General features: G+C 33.6%; 3 protein-coding genes across 7 annotated transcripts; 1 reads left to right on the top strand and 2 right to left on the bottom strand.

Annotated features, from left to right (window-relative positions):
• Positions 1–715: 715 nt before the first annotated feature.
• On the bottom strand, positions 716–2,380 carry LAP6 (Chalcone and stilbene synthase family protein). Its single transcript, XM_090317585.1, has 2 exons — positions 1,975–2,380; positions 716–1,855 (listed from the first exon to the last, which is right to left on the bottom strand). The coding sequence occupies exons 1-2, from the start codon at positions 2,378–2,380 to the stop codon at positions 888–890; spliced, it is 1,374 nt and encodes a 457-aa protein (XP_090173711.1). The 3' UTR covers positions 716–887.
• Positions 2,381–2,489: 109 nt separating this feature from the next.
• On the bottom strand, positions 2,490–5,971 carry LOC120084513 (Tetratricopeptide repeat (TPR)-like superfamily protein). 3 transcript variants are annotated; one of them, XM_090317536.1, is made up of 3 exons: positions 5,740–5,971; positions 3,408–5,621; positions 2,490–2,617 (listed from the first exon to the last, which is right to left on the bottom strand). In XM_090317536.1, coding segments are annotated over exons 1-3 (2,304 nt in total). In that variant the 5' UTR covers positions 5,829–5,971; the 3' UTR covers positions 2,490–2,616. The 3 variants fall into 3 exon arrangements, with proteins under 3 accessions (XP_090173662.1, XP_090173617.1, XP_090173638.1); XM_090317491.1 differs by lacking the exon at positions 2,490–2,617 and adding an exon at positions 3,046–3,180; XM_090317512.1 differs by lacking the exon at positions 2,490–2,617 and adding an exon at positions 3,129–3,258.
• An 11,985-nt stretch (positions 5,972–17,956) lies between these two features.
• Positions 17,957–21,531, top strand: LOC120070819 (malate dehydrogenase-like). Of its 3 annotated transcripts, XM_039022707.2 has the most exons (8): positions 17,960–18,247; positions 18,714–18,778; positions 19,278–19,436; positions 19,517–19,692; positions 20,039–20,316; positions 20,514–20,649; positions 20,749–20,860; positions 21,232–21,531. In XM_039022707.2, the coding sequence occupies exons 1-8, from the start codon at positions 18,072–18,074 to the stop codon at positions 21,324–21,326; spliced, it is 1,197 nt and encodes a 398-aa protein (XP_038878635.1). In that variant the 5' UTR covers positions 17,960–18,071; the 3' UTR covers positions 21,327–21,531. The 3 variants fall into 3 exon arrangements, with proteins under 3 accessions (XP_038878650.1, XP_038878635.1, XP_038878642.1); XM_039022722.2 differs by lacking the exon at positions 18,714–18,778 and having other exon boundaries at positions 17,957–18,247; XM_039022714.2 differs by lacking the exon at positions 17,960–18,247 and having other exon boundaries at positions 18,481–18,778.
• Positions 21,532–22,143: the final 612 nt, after the last annotated feature.

Below are 22,143 nucleotides of genomic sequence, written 5' to 3' on the forward strand. Positions count from 1 at the left end.
AAATCATCCAATCCTTCTTTTAATTTTCTCACCAATGTGCAAGATCCATTAAATGTCACTATTTATAAGCAATTTGGCAAGTAAAAAGTGGAATTACATATACACTAATGATAGTATAAGTATGAGACACATGGATAACATATAGAATGATACACGGAGTGATAAGAGATTGACAATTGATCTTTTAAGACACTAAGTTTGGACATCTACATTACACCTAAATTATAATAATTATAATAAAATGGATATTTTCAAGGGCATTTTCAAATATAGAAAATGGACTAAACTATTTACACATATAGCAAAATTTACCATATTTACCAAATGGGCTACTCTTGTTTTTTTGCTATGTGTAAGTTTCATATTGTTATCCTTTATAATAATTTCCCTTCTTTTTTTTCAAACATTCGAACTAATTTTGAAGCCAGTGCAAGTAAATTACGACCTAATTATACCATTTTGCATTTGGCCATATTATGTATTAAGCTCTCATTACTCTCGTACTTTTCTATCATTCCCTTATTCACTTTTATTTTGAACTAATTTTTGCCTTAATTTTCAAATTTCACATTTTAAAAGTTTTACATCTTTTTTGTAACATTCTGACAATTCTTATGAAAACTTATATCTCCAATCTTCACCCGCCAAACTCATTGATGATTTCTAGGCATGATAATTTTCTAATCAATGGATCTGCAGGGGATAAAGATTCTAATTGCTATTAATATGTATCCTTCTTCATTCACAATCCAAATAGATTTCAAATTCAGAATGAACATTTTATATAATCCAAAGCTAAACCTGCTTTCAGTTATAGTAAAGTTAAGAAGCACATTTTGTTTTCTGTAAGTTTTCAGATCACAAAGCATATGACGGGGATAGAGAAATCAGAGGCTACGAATGAGAATGCCTTCAAAAGTAATGCCTGGTCCAAATGCCAAAGCCAGTCCCCATTCTTCCCCATCCTCCCTCTTCAGATTCTCTCTCATGTTCTCGATGACATAGAAAATGGTGTTGCTGCTAACATTTCCATAATCCATCAAGGCCTTTCTGCTGCATTCAAGCTTCCCACTTTTCAACCTCAGAGTGTTCTCTAGTTTATTGAGAATTGCTGGGCCACCAGGATGAACTACCCAGAACAAGTCATTAAAATCCACCAGCCTTCCCTTTCCCATCAGCTTCCTGCAGAAATCTTCTATGTTGTCATCTATTCTCTGTGGAAGGTCTCTACCAAGTTTGAAATTTATACCCTCCTCAGAAAGTCTGCCATCAATCACATTGTGGGTATCTGGCAAGAATTGTTGGACAGCATAGTTCAGCTCCATGAAAGGAGATTCTTGCCCAGGCACAGGGTCTGCTCCAATGATCACAGCAGCAGCTCCGTCACCAAAAAGTGCGGCCCCAACGAGGTCATATGGGCGTGCATTGTTCGGAGGACGAAATCCAAGGATTGTAGTCTCAGAAGTCATCAGCAAAATTCGACTTCCTGGATTGTTTTCTGCTATGTCTTTGGCAACCCTGAGTCCAGTGACACCACCATAACAGCCTAGAAAGTACAGCATTACACGACCAACATCATTCTTCAAACCAAGCCGATTGGCAATGTAAAGATCCCCACCAGGTAAGCGGATTTCACTAGAAGAAACATAGACAATGTGGGTGATATCTTCAACTGATCTCCCCCATTCCTTAATGCAGGCTTTGCTAGCTTCAGTGGCCATCTCAACAACTGCAGGGTTAGCAATTTCCAACCTCTGTCGGATGGTGGGTGAGCCCTCCGTTACAAGCTCAGGATACTTATCCAAGATTTCTTTGCACATGACAGTGTATCTTGTCTTCACAGTGGTCGTTTTGCCTGGGATGAAAATAAAGAGAGCTTAGCTTCAATCTCTTAATGCTACTAAAATTATATTTGAAAAGCACTTATAGAATAATTTATCGATATATTGAAGGTAACACAAATTATTTGTTTACATAAACGCTCCAATTTTTCCTTGATAGTTGCATCTACGCATTTTGTATCTCGAATGTAACCCTCGACCAAGCACTCTTGTGGAACAAGTTGGCTGGGAAATGCCTTGCCAAGTGCAAGGATAGTTGCCGTCCTAGGTGTTGGAACACGCCTTGCCCGTGGATGATCGAGCATAGCCGAGCCCTCACAACTCATCCTTGACATATTTGGGAGCTTAAACGATATGTTTATAGCCTTTTCTGTAAAAATCTGAATGAAACCTATCACAGAGTTCGGAGAATTTAAATGGGCCATTATCCACTTTTCTTGGAGAGAAGTTGGTGATCTAAAACACACTCCCCCCCATTTTTTCGTGAACCGTAAAACTAAATCCCAACTTAACATCCACACCCAATATGCATGACACATAGGCCCCACCCACACAAATACCCAAGAACCTCAATATTTTTCCTTCCTAGCTTCTCTCACGTCTCACCCATATTTTTCTTATCGGGAAAGGATAAAACATAACAAATTCGCTGCCCTAAAGTTTTTACTCAAACCCCAAGTTATTAGGCTTTCCTAACAGCAAATTCCAGGTCCGATCCTGGACTATGCCACCTTGAAGTTTTCACACCCACCTGCGACAAATAACTTCCGGTTATTCTGCAAAGGAAGGGATGTGTACATTAATTAGATAGTAATAATGGTAGTATAGGAGAGAATTTAAGCCGGTGTAAGTGTAAGAAAATAATCGGGAATATCTGCTTGGGATAGAAGAGACATATAGAAACAAAACACCCCACTGAATATTAACAATCATCTCAGGTTACTTTTATTTTAAGGAGCCGTTATTCCATTTTTGAAGTTGTCATTCTCCAAGTCTTTCAAGACACATCGTTCCTGCAAGTGTACTGAAAGAAGTTCCACTAATTAGCTTAAACCTATAAAATTTCGTAGCCACAAAAAGAGTTAGATAAAGAACTTTCAAGTTGAAGCTTTGTAGTTGGTACATGGTCTTAAATTTCATCCTCTCCCTAAAAGTCCACATCCCATGCCAAAACTCTGATTGGCTTAGACTTGTAAAGAGGACTGCAGAATGTTCTGGGCCGTGTCAAACACATTTAGATTCAAGGATGACAGCTTCCAGTAAAAGTGAAATGAAAGGAAAAATCCCATGGAGTTTCAGAGTTCTCCCGACACCTATATCATAATTCTCAGAGAGCTGCCTGTGAAAAATGGCAGTCCCCTTAGTTTCTTATCACCCTTTGTACTTTCGGATCTTACAGTGAGAGGTTTTCTGTTTCCTAAAAAAAGATGTTGATTATATTGTGCTTAACCAGAGACAAAATTATGCTATTTATTTGCTAAAGGTTGATCAATCCATGCTGCAAGAAGACTAAAGAGTAAAGACAATCAAGCTATACAGAGAAAATACTGTACAGTGGAATCTCACCATTTTCCTCTGGACTTCTCAGAACTATCTTGCACTCGTGGATTGGAATTTTTAAATTTCAGCTGCTGTTCCCTCCTTTTTGATACAAAGTCGGCCTCTTCCAATTTTCTCCCAGCCTCAAGAGAAACTTTCAATTGGTTTTGACGGCTTAGCTGTTGATGGACTCCCATCTCCACCAGTTCCATCCTTTTTGATACAAACTCAGCCTCTTCCAATTTCTCCCCAGCCTCAAGAGATACTTTCAATTGGTTTTGACAGCTTAACTGTTGATGGACTCCCATCTCCACCAGTTTATAGTACAGACTAAATGCTTCAGACAACTTATTAATTTCACAAAGCCGAAAAATTACTGTATTGCAAACATCCACGTCGACAGATTGATGACTCTCCAAACTAAATAGCAACATTTTAGATGCCTCAATAACCTTGTTACAGCGGCAAAGATAATGAATTAATTCTTCCATTTTAACCGAATAGCCATTCTCATAAAGCAGGTGAACAATTTGGAATGCTTTGTCATTCATTCCAGCTCCAAATAGTAGTCTTATACAACCAGTCGAGAAACTAAGATTTTGTCTAATATTCTTGTCTAACATTAATTGTATAAGACTAGCAGACTCGGATGCACTTCCTTGTTCTAATAGTTTTGCAAGTATAGAATGAAAGGTAGATGATTTAGGAAGATGGGAGCTCCTTAGCATCTTTTCCAGTGACTGAAGGGCAAGAAGAGGCTTATCCTTGTGCAAAAGCCCGTTGATTAAGGATTCATATATCTCCAAATCTGGTAAAAAATCTTTCCTCAACATCAAGACTAGTAGCTCATACCCAGATTCAAATGTACCTTCGTCACAATGCCCCATAATCAAAGTCTTGTAAGATGGAGGGTCTTGTGTTCCTCTTCTCATTAGCTGTCTAAATACTTTTTCAGCTTTCTTAGTCTTTCCATTTTCACATAAATACTTGAAAATGGGGTTATATGCAGCAACAAGAGGCTTACACCCGTCATCACTTAACAAGATTTTTCTCTCCAACAGTTTATCTAACAAGTCCTCTGCCTTCTCATAATGCCCTCCTTGACACAAACTTCTAACCAATACACTGTATGTGGCCGAATCTGGGGGAATCTTTAATTCTGTCATCCTCTCAAACACTCTCAGGGCGTCATCCAAGTTTTCAGAATGACAATGGTAATGCATCAAAGTATTGAATGTGCACGTGTCAGGGGAAAATGTTCCATCTCCTGCTGTTGCCTTCAATATCTCTTTTACTTTCTCAAATCTACGGGCCTCGCAAAGTCCCTTAATTAAAGTATTGTAGGTTATGTTGTTCGCTTTCAATCCTTGATTAACCATTTCTTCAAAAACAGCCAAGGCTTTATCAATCTCTCGCTTTGCACAATAACCTCTAATCAAAGTTGTGTATGTAACAACGTTGGGATTCAGATCCACGCTTTTCTTCCCCATACCCTTTACCACATTATATGCAACGGTAACCTTACCTGCCCTGCACAACCCATCAACGAGTGTGTTATATGTGATAACATCCGCTTCGCATCCAAAGCGAGACAAGTCCTTGAAAATCCTAAAACCTTCATCAACCATGCCATTCATACAAAATCCTCTAATCAAAATGTTGAATGTAAATGTATCTGGAGTCACTCCATAAGTACAAAGCATTTCATCATACACGTTCTTCGCCATATTGGTCCTACCCCTTTTAAGCAAAATGGTCAAAAGACTATTGAATGTAACAACCGACGGGGAAACCCCATGTGATTTCATCGTCGTAAAAAGCTTTATAGACTCCTGAAAGAGTCCAGCTCGACTAAAGTTCCTCATTAAGCTATTGAAGAAGCGGGCTTCGAGTTTGACTAGCCCACGAGACCGTTTTTCGATCGAAAACAGAAAATTCCTAGCTGTATTAAGATGCCGGTTGCGACCCAAAATTTCTAGCATCGAGAAGTAGGATTGTTCAGTATGGGCATAACCCCTTTCTTGAGCCCAATTGAAGAATTGAAGGGCTTTGGATGGGTCTCTCAGAAAACCCAGAGTTTGAAGAACGGTGGTTTTAGAGAGAGAGGGTGAGAGTGAAGCCAGCGACGATTCGAGCTCACCTGACCAAGGTTTAGAGTTGATTATCCGGGCCATGCCTCTGGCCTTTCTGGTTTTGGTCGATGATTTGGTTTCGGTCTTGGTTAGTCGAGAAGAATAGCACCTGAGTTTTCAGAATCAGTAAAACAATTGCACGGAGCATTGCAGATATCAAAGCAAATAGAATGCAAATTCAGAACTTCGATAAATAAAAGTAAAATGGGAGGTTTACGAAAGATCACCTGAGAGTTGGAAGACGCCGATACGAGTTTAACGATTGCTTTATGAAAAGAACCGTCGCCTTGTCCTTGGAACTGGAAATGGCGGCCATCGGAATGTAGCAGACACTTTTCCTCACATGTAGTAGATGTCAACAGAGCCCGGCGAAGTAGGATTTACAGGAAACCAAACCGGTCACCAATGGGGTTGATGAGATAATTGCATAGATGCCCAAAATATTCAAAATGATTTTTGCCCGAGGCCAAAGCTGCAAAGAAAATTTATTCTATGAAGAATTATTTTTAATCTGGTAAGATTTAAAATTAATGTATTTAAAATTTTGTATTTAGATAATAACTGAAAATGAAAAATTAAAATTTACTAGTATAAACTTTTAATTTTAATGTGTTAATTAAAAATTAAAATTTGATAAGATTAATTAAGTAATTTACTTATTTAATGAATTCTGGCCAACTGCGAGCATTCTAGTTAGAAATGTTTTTTTTAAAAAAAAAAAGTAAAACGAGATTTAAAACCACTTCAAATTTTAAAATCATTTTATTTATTGCGGTACCAAATAATGAAATTTATCTTAAATCCATTATGAATTGAAATCTCTCAAAATCACGAGGTTCCAGACCGGTCATAATACTTGCAAACGAACGTCATCTATATGAAGCACCAAGGTTGATTATCAAGTAAAAGCCAAATATTAGAATATGGATTTACATAATGATTTCGGAACTTCGATTTTACGGATATATATAGATATCTTCAAAAAAATCAAAATAGTTATAGATCTTATTTAAATGAATAATTAAGTTGTTTTTACTTCCAAATCAAAATAATATGGCTTCTTATTGATGAATATCTTCAAAATTAATATAAATTGTACTTTTTTTAGATGTTGGTAAAGATTTCGATTAAACACATCTTTGTATATTGGTTAATGCATTATATATTTGATTAATGTATATGTTTTAAACACATCTATAATGGAGTTTAAATTGACATAATCTTCCTAAATTTGATTATAGCTATACTCAATTGGTCAATGCATTATATATGTAATTATTGTATATGTTTTAAACACATCTATAATGGAGTTTAGCTCCACGGTGACATAATCTTCCTATTCCAGCATCTTTCACTTAAGAATTGAAGTGCGACCATGCACGAAGTTATATTGCTAGATCCAACTTAATCATCTCGTTGAAGCCCTAAATTGTATCTTTTCCAAATACATTATCTTTAGTGTTATATTTTTGTATTAAACACAATTTGTAATTACCCCTCTCACTTCATCGAGGTTATACACACACATTTATACATCCATATTGTTCGAATCATTTTATTTTGGCAATGATGAATTAAACATTAACGGGAGATATTCAGCATGTCAATTTTGAGTAGTGTGACCTTATCAGCTTGTCAATCTTGAATGGATATGTCATATACGTTTAATGCATGTTAGATATCTTAATATTCCACTACACCTATACGGTTGAAATCAAAATATTTTCAACTTCACATAATGATTAAACGTTAAATCTTATATATATTTAATAACATAAAGTCTATACGACATGAAAAACATACATCAAACATCATAATTTATTTTTTCGTTTTTCTCCCACATCAATGGGATACCACAACTAAAACATGAACAATGTAAAGTTTTTTTAAAAAAAATTATTTGTTATGAAATTCAGGAGCACCATGGGAATACATATATGGAAAAATATAATATAATAGTATTTTTATATAATAATGATACATAAATAAAAACTAAAACTATAAAATTGGACAATTAAAAATTTTAGTGGAATTTAGTGTGGATTTCTCACCAATGGGTATATATCATTTTAAGATCCACCAAAGGCCAGTATTTATAAGCAAATGATAAAGGAGGATGTGGACTTACATGGATACCAATCATGGACAACATGAATGGTGACACGTGACCTTTGGGACACTAAGCAATGGTCATCTATTTTTTATTATAATATTCATAATACTCTCTCTTAGATGCCCATATATATATATGAAATATGCCTAGTTAAAACCTTACTAGGAAAAATCCATTGAAAAAAATCCTAGTGAAGGAAAAATAGTACATATTTCATATAATCCATACTCCTAAAAGAATACAATATATTTACTCCCTCTCATGAAAACATCACTTAAGATCTCTAAGTCGTCGCATTCCAATGTTGTGCACCAATTTTTCAAAAGTTGCGGTTGGTGATGCCTTTGTAAATAAGTCTGTCAGGTTATCTTTCGAACAAATTTGTTGTATAATGATGTCGCCATTTTCTTCAAGATCATGAGTGTAGAGAAGCTTCAGTGAAATATGTTTTGTTTTATCTCCTTTAATATATCTTCATTTGATTTGGGCTATGCAAGTTGTGTTGTATTCGTATAATATTGTTGGAAGATTTCTATTAGAAGACAAGCCACGCGTTTCATGAATGTGTTGAGTCATTGATTTTAGCCATACACATTCTTAACTAGCCTCATGAATTGCAAGAATTTCAGCATGATTTGAGAAAGTGGTCATTATAGTCTGTTTCAAATCGATATGATATAGTTGTTCCTCCACATGTGAACAGATAACCTATTTGAGATCTAGCTTTATGCGAATCAGATAAATATCCATAATCTGCATAACCAACTAGATCAAAATTTGATTTATTTGAATAAAGCAAACTCATATCAATTGTTGCTCGGAGATAACAGAGTATATGCTTAATTCTATTCCAATGTCTTTTTATAGGAGAATAACTATGTCTAGCTAATAAATTTACTGAAAATGCAATATCTGGTATTGTATTATTAGCAAGATACATAAGTGCACCAATTGCACTAAGATATGGTACTTCAAGACCAAGAAGTTCTTCATTATCTTCTCAAGGTCGAAATATATCTTTCTTTATATCCAATGAACGGACTTCCATTGGAATATTTAATGGATGTGTTGTGTTCATATAAAAATTTTCAAAATTTTTCCTGTATAAGTTGACTGATGAATAAATATTCCATCTGCTAAAATGCTCAATTTGCAAACCAAGGCAAAATTTTGTTTTTCCGAGATCTTTCATCTCAAATTCTTTCTTAAGATATTCTATTGCTTTTGCAAGTTCTTCAGGAGTTCCAATTATATTCGATTCATCAATATATATAATTATAATAGCAAATCCTAATTGTGATTTCTTTATAAAAACATACGAACATATTGGATTATTTTGATTTCCTTCTTTCAATAAATATCTACTCAGGTGATTATACCATGCCCGTTCTGATTGTTTCAATCCATATAGTGATCTCTGTAACTTTATTGAATACTATTCCCGAGAATTTGATGTATATGTTTCAAGTACCTTAAATTCTTCTGGAATTCTCATATAAATATCATTATCAAGAGATCCATATAAATTTGTTGTGACTACATCCATAAGATGCATATTCAGACTTGTATACACAATCAAGCCAATTAAATATCTTAATGTAGTTGCATCTACCACCGGAGAATACGTCTCATCAAAATCAATATCAGGTCTTTGTGAAAAACCTTGCGCAATTAGTCTTGCTTTATATCTTATGACCTCATTATTTTCATTTCTTTTCCTCACAAATACCCATTTGTATCCCGGGTTTAACACCTTCTGGTGTTCGGACTACTGGTCAAAAAACCTGACGTTTTGAAAGTGAGTTTAATTTTGCCTCGATTGCTTCTTTCCACTGAAGCCAATCGTTTCTTTGTTGACATTCTTCAACAGATTTTGATTCAGGATCCTCATTTTCAGATATAATATCAAGAGCAACATTATACGCAAAAATGTTGTTAATAATTACATTAGTTCAATTCCATCTTTTTCCTGTCATGACATAGTTTATTGAAATTTTATTATTATCTTTAGATATTTCATCTTCCCCACTAGTCATGTTGAGGATTTTTTTAATGGGTATTTACATCCTCAACCAAGTCTTTTTCAATATTAATTATTTTCGTTTTCGAGGATGTAAATACCCATAAAAGTCTTTTTCACTTGGTTGTTTATTTATATATTATGTTTAACTTATTTTAATTTTTTTTTTTTGGAACCCACTAGTCTATCACGCTTGCGTATTCCAAACTCATTACTGACAAGGTGGTATATGTAGTCACTTTCTTTGCAACTATAAATGCATCTGGCAATTGATTTTCTATATTTTGCAAATGAATTATTTTCTGAACTTCAAGTTCACATTTTATAAACTCATTGGTTTTAATAAAAATGCATATGGTAATGGATAACATGAATGGTGACACATGGCCTTTGGGACATTAAGCAATGAGAATATTCATAATATTATTATCATTTTATAAACTCATTGGTTATAATAAAAATAAATTTTATAAAACACTCTATGCATAAAAAAAAAAAAATTCACGATATTTAGGATAATAACTTATTAGAAGATCATAAATTAGATACGGGTTGAAATGAACTAACAAATTATCGCTCCAAATTATAAATTATAAAACATACGTCTTATAAACTTGAAGAGCACAACGGGAACACGGATACCAATAAAATATAATATTAAAATAAATATAATAATAATATGATAATAAAATAAATAAATATTAAAATAAGTTAAACATAATATATAAATTAGCAAAATATAAAATAAGAAATAATTCTCCACTTTCTCCAATTTTTATGGAATTTTCTCAATGTGTGTGTCTTCCAAAACCCAAAAAATGCCACTATTTATAGAAAATGTGATAAGTAGGAGATGGATTACATAGACACTAATAATGTGTAATGTTGAGACAGATGGACATTATTTTGGGAAATGGGGGCATGACACATGGTCAATGGACACTAAGCATGACCATCTAATGGACATCTGTTATCATAATATTTATAATACATCTCATTAGATGCCTATTATATATAAAATATGTCTCAATAAAACCTATGAAAAAAAAAATCCCAATGAGGGAAAATAGTACATATTTCAAGATTGTGAGTGTAGAAAAGTGGTGGTGAAATATGTTTTGTTTTATCTCCTTTAATATATCCTCCTTTGATTTAGGATATACATGTTGTTGGGGTTGATGCCCTAAATCTCATAGAGTCCTATAGTTTATAAATGTATGGTACAAACTCATTGTTTATTTGATAAAATATATGATATTTTATTCTGTTGTTGCATTAATCACAAACCAATAAACTAAGTTCCAAGGTTTTCTCGTAGCTTAAATATGTATGTAGAGACATACGGATGGATCATGTTTTAAGTGATAACCTAAATGGTCTATAGTAGATGGATAAGGTTGGATATCTTATATTGGTGACACTACGAGTATGACCTGCTTTGTATATTTTACAATTGTTGTAAAGTGCCATAAATGATCTGATCCTGATCATTCATGTGGAGACATGTGAGCGAGAATATTCTATATAAAGAAGTTTGTATAAGACCGGACCACGAAATGTGTAGTCTCATTATATAGCATTGTACTTAATAGAGACTTACATTTAATCATGATGACCATAGGTAACATGACTTGAATCCTAAGTGAGTTGTGAACTCAAGGCGGTCCTTTGATTTGCATGGGTGAGAGTGACCATATCGCTAACTAACAAGCCTACCATTTTAAGGATTCGTCTAACTTGGGAGCTGGGAACACAGCTACATAAGATGGAATTGACTCCTTCCCCAATGTCGGGGTAAGTAGATAAATTGCTTTCTTAAGGACCGATTTCGGGACTTGAACAATGTGTCGTCATACCCTCTTCTGGCCTGAGAGGGATTAGTCATAGTGAGACTATGATTTATTGTTCATTAGAGGAATTAGTGGTACTTAAGAAGTTGGATGTAACTATAGGGGCAAAACGGTAATTTTGACCTAGTTGTACTTACGGAAAATTTGTGAAAGGTCGTTGTACTGTTAACTGGTTATATCCAATGGACACGAAAATATATCGCGAAGAGTGCAACTGTCGGCCTTTAGTGGAGTACCCAATAATTAACGGATGGTGAATAATTTAATTAAAGAGTTTGATTAATTATTCACGTACCAATGGAGCTTCAAGTTTTACAGAATTAATTGTTCACAGGATTTACTGAGGATCAGTTTTTGGATTAATTTGAATTGTTCAAATTAATTGAACGAACTAATTATATGTGATATAATTAAGATAATTATACATGATATAATTACTATAATGTATTTGATACATTATAATATAAAGTATTTTTTAGAGGAATTAATGAATATGTTTCTAATATTAATTATGTAAATATGAATTATATTAAATGTTATTAGTGAGAGAAAATAAACTATAGGTTATATTGTACATGATACAATATTGAAACTATAGGTTATATGTTATATCTGATATAACATATAGTTTAGTATATATCATATGATAAAGTAGTTATCATATGAATATATATTAAATAAATTAATTAATTATTATTTAATTTATTTATTAAAATTAATTTTTTTTATTTTTAAAATTAATTATGTAACTCCCTCCCCTTTTTTCTCTCCATCACATACGTGTTACAGAGGTTCTTCCTTCTTCCTCTACAAGAAAGGGAAATAGGTGTGAGACACAGTGAACTTTCTGTAATTCTCCCAGATCTTTCTTCCTCTAAAAAATTCTCTTGATTCCCTCAATCCCAAAATTAGCTAGAGCCTACCACTCCTGGATCTCTCATCCAAGAGGATACCAAGGTTGCATTCGTGGTAGTGTCAATTGAAAAGGTTCTTTGTGAAAAAGGTCTTCAAAGGTAAGGTTTTCCGAAAACCCTAAAATTTCTTTTCTTTTCATATTTTTGTAGCATGCTGTATTTTTTTTATAAATGCATGATTTGTACTTCATCTCTGTATTGTTTTTCTAAAAAGAATTGGGATTTGGGATGATCCCACTTCCACTCAAGGTTCCCCTCACAGGGGTTCCTTTACATGTTGTATTGTCTTCGTATAATATTGTTGGAAGATTTTTATTAGAAGACAAACCACATATTTCACGAATGTGCTGAGTCATTGATCTTAGTCATATACATTCTTGACTAGTGCCGTGAATTGCAGGAATTTCAGCATGATTTGAGGAAGTAGCCGTTATAGTTTGTTTCACTAACCACCACGATACAACCGTTCCTCCACATATGAATAGATAATCTATTTGAGATCTAGCTTTGTGTGGATCAGATAAATATCCAGAATCTTCATAACCAACTAGATCAAAATTTGATTTATTTGAATAAAACAAACCCATGTCGATCGTTCTCGAAGATAACGGAGTATATGCTTAATTCTGTTCCAATGTCTTTTTGTTGGAAAAGAACTATATCTTGCTAATAAATTTACTAAAACGCGATATCTGATATTGTGTTATTAGCAAGATACATAAGTGCATCAATTGCACTAAGATATGGTACTTCAGGACCAAGAAATTCTTCACTATCATCTCGAAGTAGAAATATATCTTTCTTCACATCTAGCCAACGAACTTCTATTGATATGTTCGATGGATGTGCTTTGTCCATATAAAACCTTTCCAATTTTTTCTTGTATAAGTTGACTGATGAACAAATATCTCATCTGCTAAATACTCAATTTGTAAACCAAGGCAAAATTTTATTTTTACGAGATCTTTCATCTCAAATTCTTTCTCTTATTCTATTGCCTTTGAAAGCTCTTCAGGAGTTCTAATTATATTTAAGTCATCAACATATACAGTTATAATAACAAATTCTAACTGTGATTTCTTAATAAAAATGCACGGACATATTGGATTATTTTTATATTCTTCTTTCAAAAAATATCTACTCAGGCGACTACGCCACATTTGTCCTGATTATTTCAATCCATATAGCGATATTTGTAACTTTATTGAATACAATTCTTGGGATTTGATTTATATGTTTCAAGTACCTTAAATTCTTTTGAGATTCTCATATATATATCATTATCAAGAGATCCATATAAATATGTTGTGACTACATCTATAAGATGCATATCCATACTTTTATACACAGTCAGACCAATTAAATATCTTAGTGTAATTACATCAACCACCGGAGAATACGTCTCCTCATAATCAATACCAGATCTTCGTGAAAAACCTTGTGCAACTAGTTTTGCTTTATATCTTGTGACCTCATTATTTTTATTTCTTTTCCTTACAAATACCCATTTGTATCCCACAGGTTTGACACCTTCTGGTGTTCGGGCCACTGGCTAAAAAACCTAACGTTTTGAAAGTGAGTTTAATTTTGCCTCGATTGCTTCTTTCTACTGAAACCAATTTTTTCTATGTCGACATTCTTCAATAGATTTTGGTTTAGGATCCTCATTTTCAGATATATTATGAAGAGTAACATTATACAAAAAAATGTTTTCAATAATTACATGAGTTCGGTTCCATCTTTTTCCTGTCATGACACTGTTTATTAAAATCTCATTATTATCTTTATATATTCCACCTTCTTCATTAGTCATGTTAAGAATTTTTCATGGGTATTTACATCCTCAACTAAGTCTTCTTGACCATTAATTATTTTTATTTTTTTGAGAATTTTTATCTTTGGAACCCTAGTCTACCACGCTTTTGGCATGTTCCAGACTCATTAGTGACAACTTGCTGTGTTGGGATATCAATTTTCAATGGAACATTTGCACCTAGCATATGTGACTTAGTTACTTTGTTTGTATCTATAAATGCATCTGGTAAGGCTGACGTTGAACGCTTCAACTTGGCCATATTTTGCAAATGAATTATTCAAATCGTGCAATAAATACATCACCCGTTAGGGTTCAAGATATTTAATAATCGATGAGGAATCATATCCAATATGTATTCCTAACCTCATTTGAGGACTCATCTCAGTACATTATGGTGGAACAATTGGAACATATACTGCACATCCAAAAATCCTCAAATGGAAAATATTTGGCTCATGGCCATAAGCTAATTATAATGGCGAATACTTATGATAAACTATTGGTCTAATGCGTACAAGTGATGCAAAATAGCATGTCCCCATATAGATGTAGGAAGCCTAGCTTTCATAAGCAATAGTCTAGTAATTAAAGTTTTATGAATGATTCTGCTAAACCATTTTGTGTATAAACAAGAGCGATAGGATATTCAACACTTATCACAATTAACATACAATAATTATCAAAAGTTTGAAATGTAAATTCACCAGCATTATTAAGACGAATAGTCTTAATTGTATAATCAAGAAATTGTGTTCTTAACTTAATGACGTGAACAAGTAATCTTGCAAATGTAAGATTTCGACTTGATAATAAGCACACGTGTGCCCATCTGCTAGATGCCTCTATTAATATCATAAAATATCTAAATGTTCCATTTGGAGTTGAGAATTCCGCGAAGTGCAATTTTTTATTTGCCTATTCCTAAGGAAAGAAAGGTGGGTTAATAGATTCACATATATCATTATGAATTCATTCTAAAAATGCAGGTGATTCAGTCCCCACTTTGACTGGTGATGATCTAATGATTAATTTGCCTGAGAGCAAGCATCACATGATAATTCATTAGATTGAATAATCTTTTGACTCTTCAGTAGGTGCCCATTTGAATTCTCAATAATTCTTCTTATCATTATAGATCTTGGATGACCGAATCAGTCATGCCAAATTGTAAATATGTTTGGATTCATGAACTTTAGATTCATTGTTACAATGTTTCAAATACTCATATATGAATATAATATAATCTAGAAGATAAAGCATGCAACTCTTCTAGTATACATTTTTCATATGAGACAATAGATATGATATAAAGATACTCAATATTATTATTTCTATCAAACTCAATATGATAACCATTGCAACGTATATCTTTAAAATTAAGTAGATTTCTACTAGAGAACAATCAATTGTCAATTGTAAATTTTGTTCCTCCAGGCAAAATAATATTTGTTTTTTCAAACCCTTCAACTATATTTGCAGAACCTAATATTTTGTTGAGTTTTGCTTCCAACATTGTTAGTTTGGAAAAATATTTTTTATTTGTAAGTATTGTATGTGTAGTTGCACTGTCTACCAGACATAAATCTTATATACTCATTTTTTAGTCACCCAACATACGAAAATGATCCAGGTTTCTTCTTAAAAAAAATAATTACAATAAGAAAAATAACATTTAGAATAAACAAAGGTTAACATTTACTAAGAGGAAATAAAAACGTGGAGATGAAAAAAATAATATTAAAATTGTATATTTTCAAAGTCAAAGGAAATACTTGATATTCCATCAATTCTATAGATTTTCTCTTCAAGAGATTCAATGAAACCTGTCACATCCAAATTTGTTATATGGGATGGGTCAAATATGTCGTTATCCTGTTATGCAAAATTTTCTTTCTCTTTTTCTTTCAAGAATTTTGATAGAGATTAACTAAGTGTTTTGACATACGACAGGTATGTGACCAATGCTCAGCCATTCCGCATCAAATGCATTTATTTTCAACACTTTTTGAACTCTTATCTTGTGGAGCTTTTCCTTTCTAATCATCATTTTGTGTGATTCTTTTGAAATTTAAATGATTATAACGACCATCACGAAAATAATAATCATTTATTCCTTTGCCACGGTCATGACCTCGACCTCGACCACGACCACGACCTCGACCACAATTATTATTAAAATTCATAACATTCATTTCAAGAAATGGTGTCGTTCCGGTTGGTCAATATTCATGGTTTTTTTTAATAATAACTCGTTATATTGTTTGATCATGAGAAGACATGAAATTAGTTCAGAATATTGATTAAAACCCTTCTTTTGATATTGTTGCAGAAGCATATTCGAGAAATAAAATTTAGAAAATGTCTTCTCTAACATATCAGCATCAATAATTTGCTCTCTATATAATAATAGTTTCGAAATGATTTTAAATAATGCAGAGTTGTAATCACTTACTGATTTGAAATCTTGTAGCTTTAAGTGCATCCACTCATAACAAGTTTTAGGAAGAATAACTGTTTTTTGGATGATCATACATCTATTTCAATTTTTTTCACAAGATAAGAGGATCTTTTATTGTAAGATACTCTATATTTCAATCCCTCGTGGAGATGATGATGAAAGAAAATCATAGCTTTTGCTTTGTTTTGATTGGATGCCGTATTTCCTTCTTTAGTAGTCCCTCCAAGATTCATAGCATCTAGTGGGTTTTAGCATCAAGTACCAATGACGAATAATTATCGTTGTTAATATCAAGGGTGACAAATTCTAATTTTGTGAGATTTGTCATAGCATCACTTTAGGATCAACCTTTAGTGAGGAAAACGATAAAACTCATGCCTTATGAATATGAGGAGCAAAACGAGAACATAGATACTAATAAAATGTAATATTAAAATAAATATAATAATAATGTAATATAAAAATAAATTAAACATAATATATAAATAAACAAAATAAAATAAATTAGCAAAATATAAAATAAGAGTTAATTCTTCACTTTCTCCAATTTTCATGGAATTTACCCAAAGTCCACCAAATGCCACTATTTATAGACAATTTGACAAGTAAGAGGTGAATTACATAGACACTAATAATGTGTAATGTCGAGACATATAGAGAACACTTCGACAAATAGGGGCATGATACATGGTCAATAGATATTAAGCATGAATATCTAATGAGCATCTATTATCATAATATTAAAAAAAATACGAATTTTTATAAAATTTTAAAAAAATGGGGATGGAGTTTTTTTTTTTAAATTATCAATTTGAGCAACCATGATGAGTTCATATTCATACATATGTCAAACTTATTTATATGAAAAAAAATATTTTTATAGAAAAAAATTAAAAAGGGCAAAAATATATTAGTAGCACTCATTCAAATTTAAGCCTACTTGGATAAAATTAAAAAAATTAGGGATTAAATCGATATAATCATAGTTAAAAGAAAAATATTTAGATGCATCTCGAGCATCACTTATTTTTGTACATCCCACCCAATTGTCCAATCATAATTTATCATGTGACAAATTTTGCTTTTTCCTTTTTTTTAAATGATGCATAAAGATAGGTGATGTATGAGATCACTCAAGTATAAAGTTAAAATTAATTTTTTTCTCTTTACAAAAAGATTTAACTTTTAAAGAAATTATGCTCTTTACCAAAAAAAGAAATTAAAAAAAAAACTTTTAAAAGAATAAAACTATGTATTTTTTTTAAAAAAAAACTATACGTGAGATATCTTTAAAAATCACCAACGATTTCCTAGAATTTGTGCTTGATAAAATGCCTATCTTCACATCTGATCTTGCATGGCGACACATGATCTCTTGACAGTTATCCATGTCCTCGATTGCCGCAATGCTTCTCTTGATGCCCCTCTCCCCTCTCCACCGTTTTCTTCGATTCTGTTATTATATATCTTCCTATTTCTACAGTACTTGCGTATATCGACCTCCTGTCCACTTTCACAACAATGGCGAAAAACCCTCTCAGAGTCCTCGTCACTGGTGCTGCTGGTATTATCACTACCATTACGTTGCTTTCCGTTTTTTGTTTCTTTCAATTTTATGCAGTTTTTGCGTATGCTTGGGTTGCGTGATAATGTAGGAAAGTTTTGATGTATCTGTATACTTCACATCGCTGAATCGAATAATTTCCATTCTTCGCTGTCGATTTCGTTAATCTGTCAAAAGAACGGAAGATTCGGATTCCTGTATTAGGAATCTGGACACCGTCATGATTCTACCTTGCACGTCGACTGGTTTTGGTATGGCGTGGGTCGGTTGTGTCCGCCGATTCTTTGCTTTCTCTGCGAATGACGCCCTCCTTCATATTATGGAGGCGGTAGCTGAGTTTTGTATTGATTGTCAACCTAAATTGTTTTTGGCTTCTTTCTATTGAGAGAAAAATGGAGCAAATCGAACTTTTTCAGAAATTTCTCGTTGTTTCGTTTACGATCGCGTTTTTCTGGAAGCTCATTAGGTATATGTGGAGTTTTGTGAACATGGAGAAGGAACCAGTGAGAGTTTTAGTCGCTGGAGCCGCAGGCATGATCAGTTCTTTCTTTATCTTTTTCATATCTTCTTTCGTGTATAGCTATTATGGTTGATATTGTTTAGGGGCTGCTTGCGATAGTTGCAGTTTGCTTTTCTTGGTCCTTATTTTCTAATTTTTTGCGAAACGTTTGATTTTGTTATGTATTTCATTTTTTATGAATATTTTTTAATTTGCATACATATTTTGAAATATTTGGTTTCGCTGAATTGCATTCAATTTGAAATCTTTACGTGCATAAATTGATGTTGATGTCGGTCCTCTCTTTCTCTCTTATCTTATTTCTTCATTTAATACATACCCCAAGTATCTCAACAATTTGAACAACGAAAGGAAATTTAATATCTTATTGCTAGAAAAGTAGAACATTGGTTGATATTCCTTCCTTTTCTATTTGCTGTAACTACAAGATGGATATGTATCTCCTAGTAGTTTGGCAACAAGTAGTTCTTGTATTTAAGCCAGTAATTCTACTTTCCCTTTGTGGTACAGGGCAAATTGGTTATGCAATTGTTCCAATGATTGCAAGGGGGGTCATGCTAGGCCCTGATCAGCCAGTAATTCTGCACATGCTCGATATTGAGCCTGCAGCTGAGGCTTTGAATGGTGTAAAAATGGAATTAATAGATGCTGCCTTTCCTCTACTAAAGGGTATGTTTTTAGTAATATCTTTCTTTCTTTGGGGAATAATCTTTCGTGGGTTTTGAACTTCGTGTACTATGCCCAAGCAGGTGTTGTTGCTACAACTGATGCCGTTGAAGCTTGTAAGGAAGTCAATATTGCAGTCATGGTTGGTGGTTTCCCTCGAAAGGAGGGTATGGAAAGGAAGGACATGATGTCGAAAAATGTCTCCATTTATAAAGCACAGGCTTCAGCCTTGGAACAGCATGCTGCTCCAGATTGTAAGGTAAGGAGCCTTCAGCTTTCTGGAATCTGTGGTAGTTATCTGGTGGTTATTTTATTTATTTTATTATTAATCTTGATTGATACATTTTCTTAAGCATTATTTATAGTATGGAAAAAAGCAATTAATATATCTTTCCTGAAAAATATACAAATCCCCTTGCCCGGGGGAAAAGAGGCACATTCTAGTACCAGTTCCTAGCATTTGCCACCTGACAATGCTCCCTCTCCCATTGCTTTGCAACTCTGCTAACAAACGAACTCTTATTGCCAATAACTACAACATTGCTTTAAGAGCTATATTTATTTCCATTCACTAAATTTTACGGAAGGAAATGCATTAACTACAGGTATTAGTGGTGGCCAACCCAGCCAACACAAATGCTCTCATCTTAAAAGAGTTTGCACCTTCAATCCCCGAGAAGAACGTCACGTGTCTTACACGATTGGATCATAATCGAGCATTAGGCCAAATCTCCCAGAGGCTAAATGTGCATGTTAGTGATGTGAAGAATGTCATTATCTGGGGCAACCACTCTTCTACACAGTATCCAGACGTCAATCATGCAAAAGTCACCACTAGCAGTGGAGAGAAATCAGTTAGAGAATTGGTTGCAGATGATCAATGGTAACACAACAACTTCAGACCACATCCTTTAAACGTTTAATAAAGTCTTCGTGCATCTATATGTCTTATAGAAGATGGTTGCTCTTCTTTCCTTCAAAAGAAAATTTACTTCAGTAGTACTTTGTCCAAAGCAGGAAGAAAAATTTCACAAAGAGATGTTTTCTGTTCTAACTTTCGATTTCTAAATCATTTTGAAGGTTGAATACTGAGTTTATTACCACCGTACAGCAACGTGGTGCTGCCATTATAAAGGCTCGAAAGCTATCAAGTGCACTGTCTGCTGCCAGTGCTGCTTGTGATCATATACGCAACTGGGTTCTGGGGACCCCCAAGGTTCATCCTTAATCTTCATATGGCATTTGATCATGATTGGTATTTTTACTATTCAACTTTTGGCTGACATTTAATTGCTTCGTTGCATTCTTCATTTAGGGAACTTGGGTTTCCATGGGAGTGTATTCTGATGGTTCTTATGGTATAGAACGTGGCCTTATCTACTCCTTTCCAGTCACATGTGAGAAAGGAGAATGGTCAATCGTCCAGGGTAAGCTTTCTTTCTTTCTGGATCAATGGTCAAGGGAGCTGCGAAATAGATTGACGCGATATTTTGATTTCTAAACTTCCATCCTTACTCTTTTTTCGCTCTTCATAGTTTCAAAGTTATGTTTTCGTGCCCAAAATTTACAATACATTTTACATAGATCGTGTATGCTCATATCTGAACTTTAGAAATTGGCGACTCAAGAGTTGTCTGGTCATTTAACGTGGAATATGAAGGATAAAAGTTAGAAGGAATGAGAATATGCTATAAATCTTTATAACATTAGAAATTTCGCTTACGGATTAAACTGGTCTATCTCAATCCAAATCCAGAATGGAACTGGATGTTGAAGGCTTTCTCTATTGCATTTGCAGGGCTCAAGATTGATGAGTTTTCAAGAGCCAAGATGGATGCGACAGCAAAAGAGCTGATTGAGGAGAAAGCTCTGGCTTATTCATGCCTTGGTTGATATGGAGTTGTGCTATTTGAGTCATGGCTTAGCTTCAATAAATCTTTTAGAGTTTTATTAATTGGGTTCCTTTCTTTAATAATTTCTGGAAATCGTACAGAAATTATGGGTAGTTCATTATTTTATGTGACTTAAACATAATAGCAATAAACTGAATATATTATGGTAGTAACGCTCTACTAAGCTGCTACTAGAAAATTCTTTACTTCCTAAGTTATATTCACATTGGTTGAATTGTTTGCGACATATATTCTCACCTCAGTGTGAATATCGTTGGCTTCAACTAAGTTTTCACTCACTTTGTCGTACGAGTGTCATTATTTGAATTGCATGGTGGATGAAAATGTTAAGACCCTCTGTCCTAACTTCGACCTATTCCTCAGATACACTCCCACAGAAACAGAAAATCGAACGAAAGAAGAATGAATAAGCAGATAATGTGAATACTTACTTCCTTAGAACAAAAGTACCCAGTGGGAATTTGAGAGAGCTGAGAAATCTCTCCATGAATTCTCTCTTCCTTATTTTTCTTCACCCCCTTCGGTTTCCGGATGTCCTATTTAACCAGCTCCTAGTGGTCCCTGCCTCAACCGAAATTCTCTCCCACTATTCCTCCTGAAACCGTATTCGTCCCTCCCACTGCCTCCATAACCGAATTTCCTTGCCCATTTCCTTTTTTAGCTTTCAGAAAATAATTGCATGAATGAGAAATTACTGAATTTTAAACATCGTTTTGAAATATGGCCAAGTATCTTTACAAATTAATTGAGGCAATGCAATTAATTATTTCTTATCAAATTAGTCCATATGATTATGA

This window comes from Benincasa hispida, chromosome 1 (assembly GCF_027475165.1).
Source record: "Benincasa hispida cultivar pf3 chromosome 1, pf3_genome.v1.1, whole genome shotgun sequence".
NCBI classification, from domain to species: domain Eukaryota; kingdom Viridiplantae; phylum Streptophyta; class Magnoliopsida; order Cucurbitales; family Cucurbitaceae; genus Benincasa; species Benincasa hispida.

Bases quoted from the DNA above. Each gene is read 5' to 3' on its own strand.
- LOC120084513 (XM_090317491.1), bottom strand. From the start codon at position 5,828: ATGGCCGCCATTTCCAGTTCCAAGGACAAGGCGACGGTTCTTTTCATA. The intron at 5,622-5,739 runs GTGATCTTTCGT...CTGAAAACTCAG, and splicing joins CGGCGTCTTCCAACTCTCAG to GTGCTATTCTTCTCGACTAA. The intron at 3,181-3,407 runs GTGAGATTCCAC...CATTTTTCACAG, and splicing joins GAGAAGTCCAGAGGAAAATG to GCAGCTCTCTGAGAATTATG.
- LAP6 (XM_090317585.1), bottom strand. From the start codon at position 2,380: ATGTGTCATGCATATTGGGTGTGGATGTTAAGTTGGGATTTAGTTTTA. The intron at 1,856-1,974 runs GTAAACAAATAA...TTTTCATCCCAG, and splicing joins GGAAAAATTGGAGCGTTTAT to GCAAAACGACCACTGTGAAG.
- LOC120070819 (XM_039022707.2), top strand. From the start codon at position 18,072: ATGTCCTCGATTGCCGCAATGCTTCTCTTGATGCCCCTCTCCCCTCTC. The intron at 18,248-18,713 runs GTATTATCACTA...GAAGCTCATTAG, and splicing joins CCTCGTCACTGGTGCTGCTG to GTATATGTGGAGTTTTGTGA. The intron at 20,317-20,513 runs GTAACACAACAA...ATCATTTTGAAG, and splicing joins TTGGTTGCAGATGATCAATG to GTTGAATACTGAGTTTATTA.